At 46.5% G+C, this 13660-nt stretch overlaps 1 protein-coding gene across 1 annotated transcript in view; it reads right to left on the bottom strand.

Annotated features, from left to right (window-relative positions):
* The window catches only part of ATP6V1B1 (ATPase H+ transporting V1 subunit B1), a 68880-nt gene that overhangs the window by 41314 nt on the left and 13906 nt on the right, over window positions 1–13660 (bottom strand). The window contains exon 2 of the mRNA XM_035103697.2: window positions 5908–5963. Within this exon, the coding sequence (XP_034959588.1) occupies window positions 5908–5963 (56 nt within the window). The remainder of the gene's footprint in view (window positions 1–5907; window positions 5964–13660) is intronic.

Genomic DNA, 13660 nt, shown 5'->3' on the forward strand with positions numbered 1-13660 from the left:
TCTCACGGAGGTGGTGTTGTGGGCGTGGCCCGACTCCACCTTCGCGAGGGGGCTGTAGCTTAGCCCTCTCGCGAGAGGGGTTTTCCCGCCTCCGTCACTCCCCGGCCGTCCAATAGGGCCGGCCGGGAGGCGGGGCCTCCCCCGCGTTTAAATCCGGCCGGAGGCGGGAACGCTGCCTCTCTTCTCCTGGCACCACAAGCGATCGGATCACCCACCCACCCGCCCTCTTGGTTAGGCAGTTAGGCAGGTAGGCCGACGCTGCTATGGAATTAGTCGGTCGCCTCGGTTGGCCGTGGGGCCGGGTAGGATTTTTTCCACTTGGGCTAGCCAATCTGGTTTTTTCGCCTACCTCATAGCATTTCGTCACAACTTGGTTTGGCGGTTAGGCATTGGAAATTTGCATAGATAAAGAATGGTGGGGGCAGATTACGTCATCCTCTGCCCGAAATCGGAGATTTAATCCCGTTAAAGGGGTTCCGGGGGCGGTAGCTTTGTCCTGGGCCTACGGAGGTCAGGGCCTGAGAGCACCCCCCAACGGTGGCCACAGAAGGTGTCTCAGTAGATACATATCACTGGGCTCCTTTCTGGTGGTTAATTTCTCCCAGACTGTAACACACGGGTTACAGTCGGATATAGTCGTTAGGGTCCAATGCCTAAGCCAATACCGCTCAACATCCTTAACCAATAAAGTTGTGGCCTTTTCACCCACTTAAACTTAATTCTCTGTGTCTGGTGCTTTATTTCTGGGGAGGGAGGGACATTGCCACACAACTGACAGTTTGTTTGTTTGTTAAAAAGAAATAGGCTTTTTAATAGCGCTGTGCTTTTTTAACCACCTGTCTTTTAACAGATCCATTTTTATATTGTTTTCATTCTGCGTAGTTTAATTACTCTTTCACTATTATCTTTTGTACGTTTTTAGATATCGTGCTGTTTCAATTTGTGTAAGGTGCCTTGAGTCCCTGTCACGAGAAAAGGCAGGGTATAAAAAAATATAATATTGATGATAGTTATTGACACTTTGCCCCTAAAACCAACTACTCAGTGGTATAGTGCACTGGGACTTGGAGACTTTTTTTTTTTTGCTTTAGCCACCCACAGACTGCTCCTTAACTCTTGGCATCTACTCACCCCCCCAAGTTTAGCCTCGTCCTGCCCTCCTCCATCCTCCCAAACGTGCCTCTTCTCTGCTGAGGCTGTACTTTGGACTTTAAGCCTTGCCAGCCACTACAGCGGAGGGGGGAAGCCTCTGTGATCCGGCTCTTTAATTGATCTTATTAATCCCCCTTCCTGCACCTATCAGACGAAAGGGCCGCATAGAAACGGGGTATTGTGCTGGGCACGGCCCCACAAAGCTTTAATTCACCCCGGAGCACATTCCCTGCTTGAATTTGGAATGCGGGTTTTTTAATTGGCCGTATCATAGCTCACTTGGAGACCTGTCAACTGGGCAAGGAGTGTCAGAAATTAGGTCCTTTCTACATTCCTACTGTTCCTCACTCAGGGACTAAACAGATTTGTTGGGAAGTAAGCCCCTTTGATTTTAATGGAACTTATTTCCAAGTAAGCATGCTCACCTGCCACCCACTACGACCTTTTGCGGCTGCCAGTGGATAGAAGTTATGATGGCTCAGTGGAACCTCCATGATCGGGGGCAATCTATCTTTGGACCCCCGGCACTGCGGACAAAGGAAAGGAGCAATTCATGCCCAGCTTTGCAGAGGCAGCTGGCTTGCTGCGGAGGGGAAATGTTTGACCATTTGGAACCCTCTTTTGACCAAAGAGCTTTTTAGCCAATAATGTAACTACGGTTGACAATAATGACCACTTGGACATGAATACCCCTTTCTTGGGCCAGGCGGTGGAGAGAGCAGCGGGCAGAGCAGTGGCAGGAGTTTCTGGAGGATATTTTCGAAGTGGGTTCAGGCAGGGTTTGGGGACTGAGCTCCATCGTGAACAAAGGTGGAGAAGGTGTCAGAGGAGGGCAGCCAAGATGATCGAGGGACCGGAAGTTGAGGGTGTTGCGTTCTTCCGGAAGCGGGTGAAGAGACGCACCTCTTCTACGAGGCTTCCGGAAAAGGGGACCAGAGACCCAAATAATTTGTGCCTTGCTAGTTAAGAGATCTTAAGCCTCGGTTGGGGTGGGAGGGCGGCTAGGTCTGAATTAGAAAACAAAAAGATTGAGATGCAAGCGAGGTAACAGGACAAACAAGATCTTCCAGTAGAAGAAATTTTGAGCCAAGTCCAGCATTGGATAGAGAAATCCCAAATTTGAATTAAAGTCAGAAAAATAAGCAACTGGGTAGACTTCTGTTATTTTTATCAGACCGCTGTGCTTGCTATTCTCGTTAGATGCTATTTTTTGCAGTTGCATTTTTTTGTACTTGTAAGCTTTTAAAATTGCTTTCAACGTTGTCTTTTCAATTGCTCCGGGACCTTAGGGTGAAGAGTGGGTAATTAATAAAATAAAAACTAAAAACAATGCACTGCTTATTATGAAATATATTTATAGAACCGTTTGAATTCTCCTGTGTTTTATGGGTGTCATGTGATTGCATGGATGCTATGCTATTTATTTATGTGATGTATTTCTGCACCACGCTTCATTCCAAGTGATCCCAGGGTGAGGCACAATAATTCAGTTTAAATTTAGTTTAATGCACCTGCTTTATATTACATTGAATACACCTCCTTGTATGGTATGTTTCTCTTATTATGTTACTACGTCGTAAACTGCCCTGTGGCATTTCAGTGAAGGGACGTGAATCAATTAATTAAGTAATTATAAAGAAATAAATCAGGACTCTGCATGTGCTCATTTACTTGTTTACACAGCTCGTTGTTAAACTATGGAAATTGCTCCCATGAGAGATGAAGATGGGTTAATTACATTGATTTTTATTTCTCTCGGTTTCTTCCCCAGTTCTACGTTCGGCTCTTCACATAGCTCCCTCGGTAGAGCAGAAGTCTCTTAATCTCAGGGCTGGGAGTTCGAACCGCACCTTGGGCCAAAGATTCCTGCGTTGCAGGGGGTTGGACTAGATGGCCCTTGGTGTCCCTTGCGACTCTACCATTCTGTGATTCTATGGTTTTCACATTCACCTGTGAATTTCTGTTCAAACAAATCCTCGTGAAAATTCAGCAGCATTTCGGTGCAAATTTCTCGTAACATACACGTGTTTGCATAAAATCACCCCAATATACACATTCCTGCAGAGCAATTGACCCTAAAGTAATGCACTTCTGCATGTTATTTCTGGAAATATGTGTGTGTTGATAAGTAAACTGTACCCTTGCAGAGACAATACGGTACACGTTGCTTGGCTGAAGAACTACACTGCAAAAAACTGGAGAGGTGAGAATTTTGCCTCTGCTTCGATTCGCACATTGCTTAAATAGCTTTAAACAGCAAGTTAATGACAATATCCTGTATGAATAACTATGCAATAACATTAAGCAGTCTATGGATAAATCATAATAAGATAACAAAAATAAAGGCAAAATAGTGCATCTCCAAAACTAAGTCTCGACTCCAGCAACCACCCCATATAATTAAAGGTTTCCATTTGCCAGCTGTTTATGACAAGCTATTTATTTATTACCCACTTCATGACATTTATGTGCCTCTTGATTGTAGAAAACCTCAAAGCGGTTTGCAAAAAAAATAAAAATAAAATTTCTTACGTCTTGTAAACGTTTGCGAGTTATTTGCAAGCTTTTCAAACTACTTTGAGCGTGGAAAAGCAACATACAAATTGATGGTGATGATAAATATGCAACATTCTCCCCTCCCCATTTTTACTCATTTTTAACCCCAATAATTAAGCTTTATCAATTAGCCAGCTGGCCCAATAAAATGCAACTTTCCCTTCCCTTGATGAGGCATGGCTCCCTTTGGCCACTAGAGGTCACTCTTTCAAACCAATATGTTTTGTTGCCTTCTTAAAATACTGTACAGGTAAAGTGTCCAACAGACCTGGATGAGATCGTTACGGAAACCAGGCTTCCGTTTTCGGTGGGGAGGCGGGACAAGGGGGCTAGATTCCCACTTTTATCCTTGTGGAAAATCCAGGGGGGAATTCTTCTGCTCTGCGGCTTTACACCCCAGTAGGATTTTAACTGTTGAGGGGTTGCTGGTGTTTCCTTCAACATGCCATGGATGCATTTTTTGGTGGGGGGCTTTTATACTGCACCGTCTGCACAAAATTCCACTTCGTTAGTTGTGTTGCAAGGCTTTCCTGGCGCTATGACATTATTGCCCTCTGGAGGGGGAACCAGTGATCCATAGCTGGACAAAAATTAAATCAGAACACTTGTGATTTAAAAGGATGCAGGATTTCAGTAGTAACTTAGGGGCCATGCAGGGCCAGATTTAGGTTCGATGCAGGGCCGTCTCAAGCATGTCGGGCGCCGTGGTGCGGAGATCGCTCCGGGGGCCCCGCCCTGGTGGGCGGGCGCAGCGCACAGCACAGCTTCCACACGGCTTTGCCACGCAGTGCCCCCCTGCCGGCCCCGCGCCACCCAGCCTTCCCCTAGAGCCGGCCCTGGTTTGATGAGGCCCTAAGTTCCTGAAGGTAATGGGGCCCTTTATATGTCCAGCTGTCGTTTGTCAACAACAAATTGTCGCTGTTCTTGTGTTGAATATATGCTGTATGGTAATTTATGGACCTAATAGGTACCTAAAGCCATTTGCACATACAGAATGTAGGCACCCTATATATATCCACAGACAGCTTTCCAGGTCATGTAGTCAGGAGGACTGAACCACCCCTGGTGCAATGGAACACTGTGACAGAAACCAGAGCAGCGCACGGAAATGTCGTTTACCTTCCCACCGCAGCGGTCCCTATTTATCTACTTGCACTTTACTCGTGCTTTCAAACTGCTAGGTGGGCAGGAGCAGGGACAGAGCAACAGGAGCTCACTCCGCTGCGGGGATTCGAACCACCGACCTTCTGATCGGCATGCCCTAGAGGCTCCTTGGTTTAAACCACAGCGCCACCTGCATCCCTACCTGTCAGGGGGACTCCCTACAGGGACCCTCCCCCAGTCATCCTGACCAGCACTTCGCCCAGTGACAGCACAAGCAGCGGGCCAGGAGGAGGGAATGAGGAATGGAGCGGAATGGAGAGGGGCTCCAAGATGTATCAGAGCCTCGGCACCGACCCAGCTGGCCAGAGGAGGAAGGACAGCGCCGCGAGGTGTCGGATCCTCAGCAACGCTCTAGCCAAAGGACTGGAGAAGGAACGAAGCCCCTTCCGGTGCCCATGTTGGGTCACGCACCCAGACATAGGGCAAGGGGGTGGCGTTTTGGGGTTCCCAGACTATTAAAAAGGTAAAGGGGCCCCTGACCATCAGGTCCAGTCATGTCTGACTCTGGGGTTGCGGCGCTCATCTCGCTCTATAGGCTGAGGGAGCCAGCGTTTGTCCGCAGACAGCTTCCGGGTCATGTGGCCAGCATGACAAAGCTGCTTCTGGCGAACCAGAGCAGCACATGGAAACACCGTTTACCTTCCCGCCGGAGTGGTCCCTATTTATCTACTTGCACTTGACGTGTTTTCGAACTGCTAGGTGGGCAGGAGCTGGGACCGAGCAACAGGAGCTCACCCCGTTGCAGGGATTCGAACCGCCGACCTTCTGATCAGCAAGCCCTAGACTCTATGGTTTAACCCACAGCGCTACCTGGGTCCCTCCCAGACTATTATGCTGGCGCAAAAGCAGACAAGCGCCATTGCCGGGTTCTGATGTTTTCTGATGTCTCTGCACTGTAAATAGTATGCACAATAAAGCTCTTAAAGACAGAGCAGACTGGAGCGTCTTTACTCAAGAGTAGCTGCAACAATCCCCTGACACTACCATGTCCATATATTTATCTCAAATGGCATATGAAAAGCAATGGACTCATACCTTAACATTGTCCAGGACAACCAGTGGCCCATTCACGCCACTCACAGTCCAGTAGGCTGTGGAGAGAAAGTGGAGGAAGAGAGAATTATGGGGACGTCCGGAGAGGAAGGAAAACATGCACAGATTGGGGTGGGGGGCTGTTATGTATGGAGACTGATAGGGGCTGTTCAGCCACCTAGCAGGGTCTGCCTCCTGGTGCGACCCAACCAATCACAGAAGAGCTAGGGAGGTGAACAATCCAATCAGAAGCAGTCTAGCTAATGCGCGGTTGCTTATGAGGACAGCTTTGGGCGTTTTCTCTCCGGCTAGGTGGCTGAACAGCCCCTATCAGTCTCCATACATAACACCGGTGAATAAAAAAAGTAGCTGTGTCAGGCAGCGGCAAAGCAAGCTAATCGGGCATCTGGGGCGGCGCATGTGCTCTGCGCCCAGGGGCGGGGGCAGCTGGGGCAGAACGCACCGCAGGGCCTCCGAGGAGTCTGCCTGCCTCCTCCCACTCAGCCACCCTACAGCTGGGGGGGGGAGAGGTGGCGGGTGAAGCGTTTGGGGCAGCGTGGAGCCTGCGGGTGCCCAAGCCACTGTGCCACTCCCAGGAGAGACGCATGGCTTGGGCATGCTGCAGGTCCATCGGGAAGTACCGCCCAGCATTTTGTCACCCCCCAGGAGAGACGCATGGCTCGGGCATGCTGCAGGTCCATCGGGAAGTACCGCCCAGCATTTTGTCACCCCCCTCAGTGGGGACACCTAGGGCGAACCGCCCCCACCACACCGCACCCCCCTTCCTCCACCCCTCCCTTGGTGTCAGGCACCATGGATGTGATTTCAGGAGGACTAGAGTAAGGAGAATAAGGACTAGAATAAGGAGAATAAGGAGGCATTATATGAGAATAAAAAGAAGTAAGCATTAGGGAGCAGTACGGAGGTCCAGCACCGAGGGCCTCTTGACGGTTCCCTCCCTGCAAGAAGTGAGGTTACAGGGAACCAGGCAGAGGGCCTTCTTGGTGGTGGCACCCGCCCTGTGGATGTTAAGGAAATAAACAACTATCTGACTTTTAGAAGACATGTTTTAATGTATTTTTAATCTTTTGTTGGAAGCCGCCCATTGTGGCTGGGGAATAAATAAATTATTATTGCATTATTATTATTATTATTATTATTATTATTATTATTATTATTATTAACCTATTTAGGGAAGTTTTTAATGTTTGAAGTTATTCTGTTTAATATTCTGTTGGGAGCTGTACAGAGTGGCTAGGGAAACCCAGGCAGATGGGTGGGGTATAAATAATAATAATAATAATAATAATAATAATAATAATAATAATAATAATTTGTTGTTGTTGTTGTTGTTGTTGTTGTTGTTGTTATAGCACTAAACAGGTAAGTTCAGAGGAGAGAGGAGCTTTGCATTTTGCATGAATGTACACGGCACTTTCTGGGAAATGAGATGAAGAAAAATGATGAAGATGACTTTTACGAAAAGAAACAGAAGCTTTTCTTTTAGGTATAATCCTTGGGAAAGTACCCAGCAAACAGAAAAAAATTCTTCAAGTATAAATTGCTACCATGACTGCTCAAATGATTTATGCCCAAAGATGGAAGGAAGGAACAGTTCCGACAAAGGAAGATTGGCAACTAAAATCCATGGAGTACGCAGAAATGGCGAGACTCACCGGAAGAATAAGAAATCAAGCAGAGAGGCTTTTAAAAATTGAATGGGGGAAATGTATGGATTATTTGAAGATGCATTGTAAAAAAATCCAAACATTAGTGGGACTGATATAAACACGGCAGTAAGAGATATTTAAGGGGAAGATAAGGGGAAATTGGCTAATAGAATTGAATTGGATATGCAGGAATAAAAAGATATGAAATGAATAACTACAGAAAGGAGGGGAGGGAAGACGAGGGGAAGCTAAATTAGATTTGTAAAGGTTCTGCTTTTATTGTTTAAAGTATTTGTAAAAGGTGAAAATGAAAAATTAAAAAAGCAATTTGTATCTATAGATAACAACAAAAAATGTTTGATTATGCAAAGTTCGTGTTTCCTTGGAATGAAGGACAGTAGCGCAGTTTCTGAAAGATATATACGCCGGAAATCGCTTCTGTGCATGCCCAGAGGCCGGAAATTGCTTCTGCTCATGCGCGATTTTCGACGTCTGAGCATGCACAGAAGCGATTTCCGGTGCCGCAGACATGTGCAGATGCGATTTCCGGCGTCGTGTTGCGCCGGCCCTGCCCACAGAGGATCTCCACAGGAGTGATCCGGCCCATGTCCGATAAGTCTTGCCGACCCCTGCTCTAGATGACACACAGCCACAGCTGCTTGTAGCAAACCTTTTTTTTTTTCCCGGAAGGAAACCCCCACAAAAAAAGACAAGATCCCTTGCTTATTTATTGACACCGTTTGCTTCCGATCTGGCGACTTCCCAAGCTCAACAGCGATGGGGTTCTCGCAACCGAAGGCCGCGTCTCTCAATTTGCCGCAGCAGAAGGCGCACAGTGACATTTTGAAGCGTGCACAGCTAATCTCTCGCCCAGTCACTCCACTGTCACTGCAAATGATGTCACCAGAAACCTCAGCGCAGAGAGGAGTGTGTGTGTGTGGTGGAGGAGTGCTAATCCCACGTTAATTACGCATTAGGCAATTTGGCCAATGGCAGGGGTTGCGGGGGGCATCTGTGGCGGTGGAATGTGGGCGCAGGATGGGGTACATGGTGCCGTGGCCCTTTAAGGAGAGGGCCAGTGCTGAGGCTGTTTATTTATTATCCTTATTTTGTCTATTAAATTTGTTAGTCGCTTTGGTTCGATGTTTCACTGTGTTTTTAATTTGTCGGCATATAAATAATAACTTATATTTAATAATAATATTATTAATACCCAAGGCAACCCAATGTGACTTACAAACAAGCAACCAAACCAAACCAAACAAACTGCTTATAGATTTAGTTACAGGTAGGTAGCCGTGTTGGTCTGTTGAAGTCGAAATGACAAACCATACCAATGACAAACTTAGTTGGTTTTTAAGGTGCTACTGGAAGGAATTTTTTTATTTTGGTTATAGATTGATAGCGAGATAGATTGATAGATAGATTCTATTAATGCCCTAATTGGTTTTTAATGTTGACTTCCCTGCTGCCTCTCTGCTTTTAGCTGTTTCTGTTTTAGCGGTAAAGCCTCCCTGTTTGGGGACGGGGGAAAATGGGAGTTTATTTATTTATTTTTTCTATACTGACCTATACCTGAAGGTCTCAGGGCGATTCACATAAAATATCAAATACACATAAAATCGAAACAAAAACAACAACCCAATAAAATAAAATAAAACCAAAAGAACCAGCATTTTAAAAAGGGTATAGGACGTAGATCAAGTCAGGCAAAGGCCTGGTTAAAAAGGAACGTTTTTGTCTGGTGCCTAAAGGTGTACAGTGGACCCTCCGGATACGAATTAAATTCTTTCTGGGGGTCCGTCCGCAACCCGAAAAATCCACCGACAGAGGCACAGCTTCTGCGCATGCTCACGGTGCAATTGAGCGCTTCTGCGCATGTGTGCGGGGCGGAACCCGGAAGTATACACGCGGGTTCACCGCATTCGTAATCCGAAAGTTACATATCCTGAGCGGTACGGAACTAGAGGGTCCAGTGAAGGCACCCGGCGAATTTTCCTGGGGAGAGCATTCCACAGACGGGAAAGTATAAATATAAATATAAATCCAGAGACACAGGCCACACTCTCCATTTATTTATGGGAGAAAGAGAAGGAATTCCCTTCCTCCAGAAGCGACAGGGGAAATGCGCCACCCCAAATGCGTCTGTCCTCCTCTCCGCGGGGCAGTCTAGGCTCCAGCGCACAGATGTGTGAGCTCAAGGAACCTGGCCTTGCCGAGCCCTACTGGGCAGGTTACGACCTTTACAGAAATGGTGGCTGTACGTGTCAGGCCTAATGGAGCTGACGCTGCGAGATGTGGGCGGACGGGGGGGGGGAGCTGCCCGAGAAAACGCGCCTCCCGAGAAAGTCCTCAGAGGCCAATGCTGCCGCCAGAGGAATTTCTGGGACACAAGGCTGCTATTATTATTATTATTATTATTATTATTATTATTATTATTATTATTATTACCCTCATCATTATCATTAACCCCTGAAATGAAAGAGGGGATGGATCCACCCAACTCATTTTCCATTTCCATCTGGCACAAGAATAGCTCCCCGTTTGGAGAGCTGCTCTTGGAGACCTTTGCAATCTCTTTTGGTTTTAGAAGCCCTGAGGAATTTAGGAGCGTCTGCAAACTTCGCCACTTCACTGCTCTCACTCAACTCAGTGGAACGGTCTCCCTCAGGGGGTGAGGGTGGACTCTCCTTCCTTGAAGGTTTTTAAGCAGAGGTTGGATGGACATCGGATGCTTGAGTTGAGATTCCTGTATTGCAGGGGGTTGGACTAGATGTCCCTTGGATCCCTTCCAACTCTACCATTCTAGGATTCTAAAGGTGTAAGTACCGATCCACATCTCACCATTTGGAGATCTGCCCATTTATTCCTCTCTGCTTCCTGCAACTTAACCGATTCCATGCCCTCAGATGAAAACAGAGGTGCTCCATTCCAGAAGGATAATTTTCCTATTTATACACCACACATCTGACTGGGTTTCCCCAGCCACTCTGGGCAGCTTCCAACATATATATAAACATAATAAAACATTAAACATGAAAAAAACACAACACTTCCCTATACAGTGTTGCCTTCAGACGGCTCGGGGGTCAGATAATTCCGTTCCCTCCAACATTTCTCCAATGAAAATAGGGATGTCCTAAGGAAAAGCGGGACATTCTGGGTTCAGATCAGAAACCAGGACGGCTTCTCTAAATCAGGGAAATCCCTGGAAAATAGGGACACTTGGAGGGTCTGCATTTCCTGATCCGCAGGAGTCTTTGGACGAGTTCTTTTTTGTCGAAAGCTTTTTGTCTGAGTATAGGCTCACTGTTATGTGCTATGTTCTGCAGAATGTGGTGGTTTACCTTCTGCCCACATTGGTGGAACGTGACGTCCACCATCGTGGCACAGTGGAAAAAGTGTTGGCCTTTAAAGCCCTAAACATTGTTGACTCTTTATACCTGAAGGAGTGTCTCCGCTGAGGTCCTCCTCCGAGGGTCTTCTGGTGGCTCCCTCGCTGCAAGAAGTGAACTTACAGAGGGCCTTCTTGGTGGCGGCACCTGCCCTGTGGAACGCTCTCCCATCAGATGTCAAGGAGATAGGGTTTCCATACGTCCGGGAAAACACGGACATGTCCTCTTTGGGGGGGCCAACATCTTTTTTTTTTTACATTTTACAAGGTTTTTTGGGGTGGGCTTTGGCTGCTCTGCACGCTGCAGCCCCTGCCAGCCTAAGCACACCTCTTTCCCTGTCTCAGGCGGGCAGGAGCCCAGGCTGCCCTCTTTTTTGCTCTTCAGGGTAGCGGAACCCTAAAAACAACTATACAACTTTTAGAATACATCTGAAGGCAGCCCTGCATAGGGAAGTTTTTAATATAATGATGTTTTATTGTGTTCTTCTATCTGCTTGAAGCCATCCAGAATGGCTGGGGAAACCCAGGGAGATGGGTGGGGTCATAGCTGCCAAGTTCTCCCTTTTTTTAAGGGAAATTCCATTATGCTGAATAGGCTTCCTCGCGAGAAAAGGGAAAACTTGGCAGCTATGGGTGGGGTACAAACAATATAATTGTTGTTGTTGTTGTGCTGTTTTAGACACCGGCTGAAAGTTTTCCTGTTCCAGGAAGCCTATCCAGACAGGAAGATTTAATGAAAGCTTCTTTTAAATGCTTTACTGATATTTTTAACAATGCAAATTTTGTTTTTGTTTTTAAAAAAATCGGTTTGTGTATTTCAGTCATGTTTTTTTATACATTTGAATACTTGTTGTCTTTCCACCAGCAGGAGAAGACAATTTCCTGACAGTGATTTAAAGGAAAGGGTTGATCTACAGATGAAGGGCAGTACATATACAAATTTAATTAATTACATTAATGCTAATAATAATAACAATAATAACAGTGCTGTGCTGTTTTTATTATCTGTATTTTAATAGATTTGGGGTTTTTTTAAAAATCTTGTTTTAACTATTGTAATTTAATTACTTTTTAATTACTACCTTCTATAAGTTTTTTTAACTTCTTGCATTTTATTTTATTTAGCTGTTTCTAACTTGCGTAAGCCGCCTTGAATCTGGGGGAAAGGCAGGATATAAATAAATATAATAATGATATGGATGATAGGCAGCTTGGAAGATATTACCGTATTTTTTTCCTTCCTCTCTTCGGAGCAAGTGGTTTATAAGTGTTCGCCAAATAAACCCAAAGCAGATAAGCCGTAAGCAACGGGACTTCACAATCCCATTCAAATCACCGCCCAGCAAATGTGCAGAGGGAGAATCGCTCCTCTCTGTGGGAGACGGGAGAGAAGTCGCAAGACGGAACTGCCCACCGGGCTGGATTTTGTAGAAGGAAGATTTTCCATTTTTCATTTTAAAGAAGGAAAAGGAGGTGGGGAGAATGCCCTCCCACCCCCACAGCCCCACCGGAAAGCACCAATTCAGATCATTAAGGGCTTGAGTCGCTGCAAAAAAGAAAAGGGAATTCCAGGCTTCCTTGGGGGGGGGGCTGCAGAGTGGGTGGGCCGTGGGGTTCCTTGGCAGAGGTGAAGGGAGTCAGGAGGAGAGGGGAAAAGGTGTCTCCAAAGCTGTTGGGCCCAATTGTGGATGCCGTAAAAAAAATAATTTAAAAAGGAAAATGTGTGTGTGTGTGCACAGGGTTGGTTCCCCCCCCCTGGAGGTTGCCCTCTGCCCGCCCTCCTCCTCCCTCAAATTCACAGCTCCCATCCTTGACAATCTGAATTAACCCTGACCATTGTGTCCGATTAACTCCCATGGGGCGGGAGGGATAGGCGAGGGGGGGGGCAGAGCAGGGAGCAAAGGAAATTGACCGTGCTGACAAAGGGGGCAACCAGCCCAATGACACCAAGTCGCTAATTGCTTCCACTCCGCCAGCCCCCCTCTCCTTCCCTGGCATCTGTTGGGTGGGTTCCCCCTTCTCAAACAAACTTAAGGGGTCCTCTGCAAAGTTCAGGCTTCCCTCTAGGCCAGAGAGCATCTCCTTGTGCCTTCAGCGGTGGCACACAGACTCTTTGTTCCCCTTTTTCTGGAGAGGGCCACATAATTAAGGCCACTTGGCGATTTTTAACCTGCTGTTACTTGATTCGTTGCCTGGTTTTCGAACCAACTTATCAGTCAACTTTAAATAATTCTGCATATCCCCAAAACTTCCTCTCGAAGGAAACACCACATGGCAAAGAGAACCTATCACTCCTCGTGAAACAAAAAGCTTCCTTTATCAGAAGAGCTAAAATGGCTTCAGTTAATCAACTGAAATTTTGAGTTGATTAAGGGGCTGGGAATAAAGGTTGACTTTGGTGGCCTGGTTTGCAAACCAGGTCACAAAACGGCACTGCGTTTCTGAATTCTGGATATCTTGCTTCTTCTTTTTGGCAGCGTAGTATTTACAGGCAGTAAAAGTGCAAGACATTTTGTGGTAGATAAATGCACTTTCTGAATCAGTGGAGGAGAAGTTCAGTTCTTAAAGGAGAACGGACCACATTTGCTCTTCCAGAAACGATAACCTGAAATGCAGCCATCCTGCAAAATTCGCACTTTGTTGAATTTTGCAATGCAATTCCCCGTCTGACTAATGTGCTGTATACAAAAAT

This window comes from Zootoca vivipara, chromosome 9 (genome assembly GCF_963506605.1).
Source record: "Zootoca vivipara chromosome 9, rZooViv1.1, whole genome shotgun sequence".
NCBI classification, from domain to species: domain Eukaryota; kingdom Metazoa; phylum Chordata; class Lepidosauria; order Squamata; family Lacertidae; genus Zootoca; species Zootoca vivipara.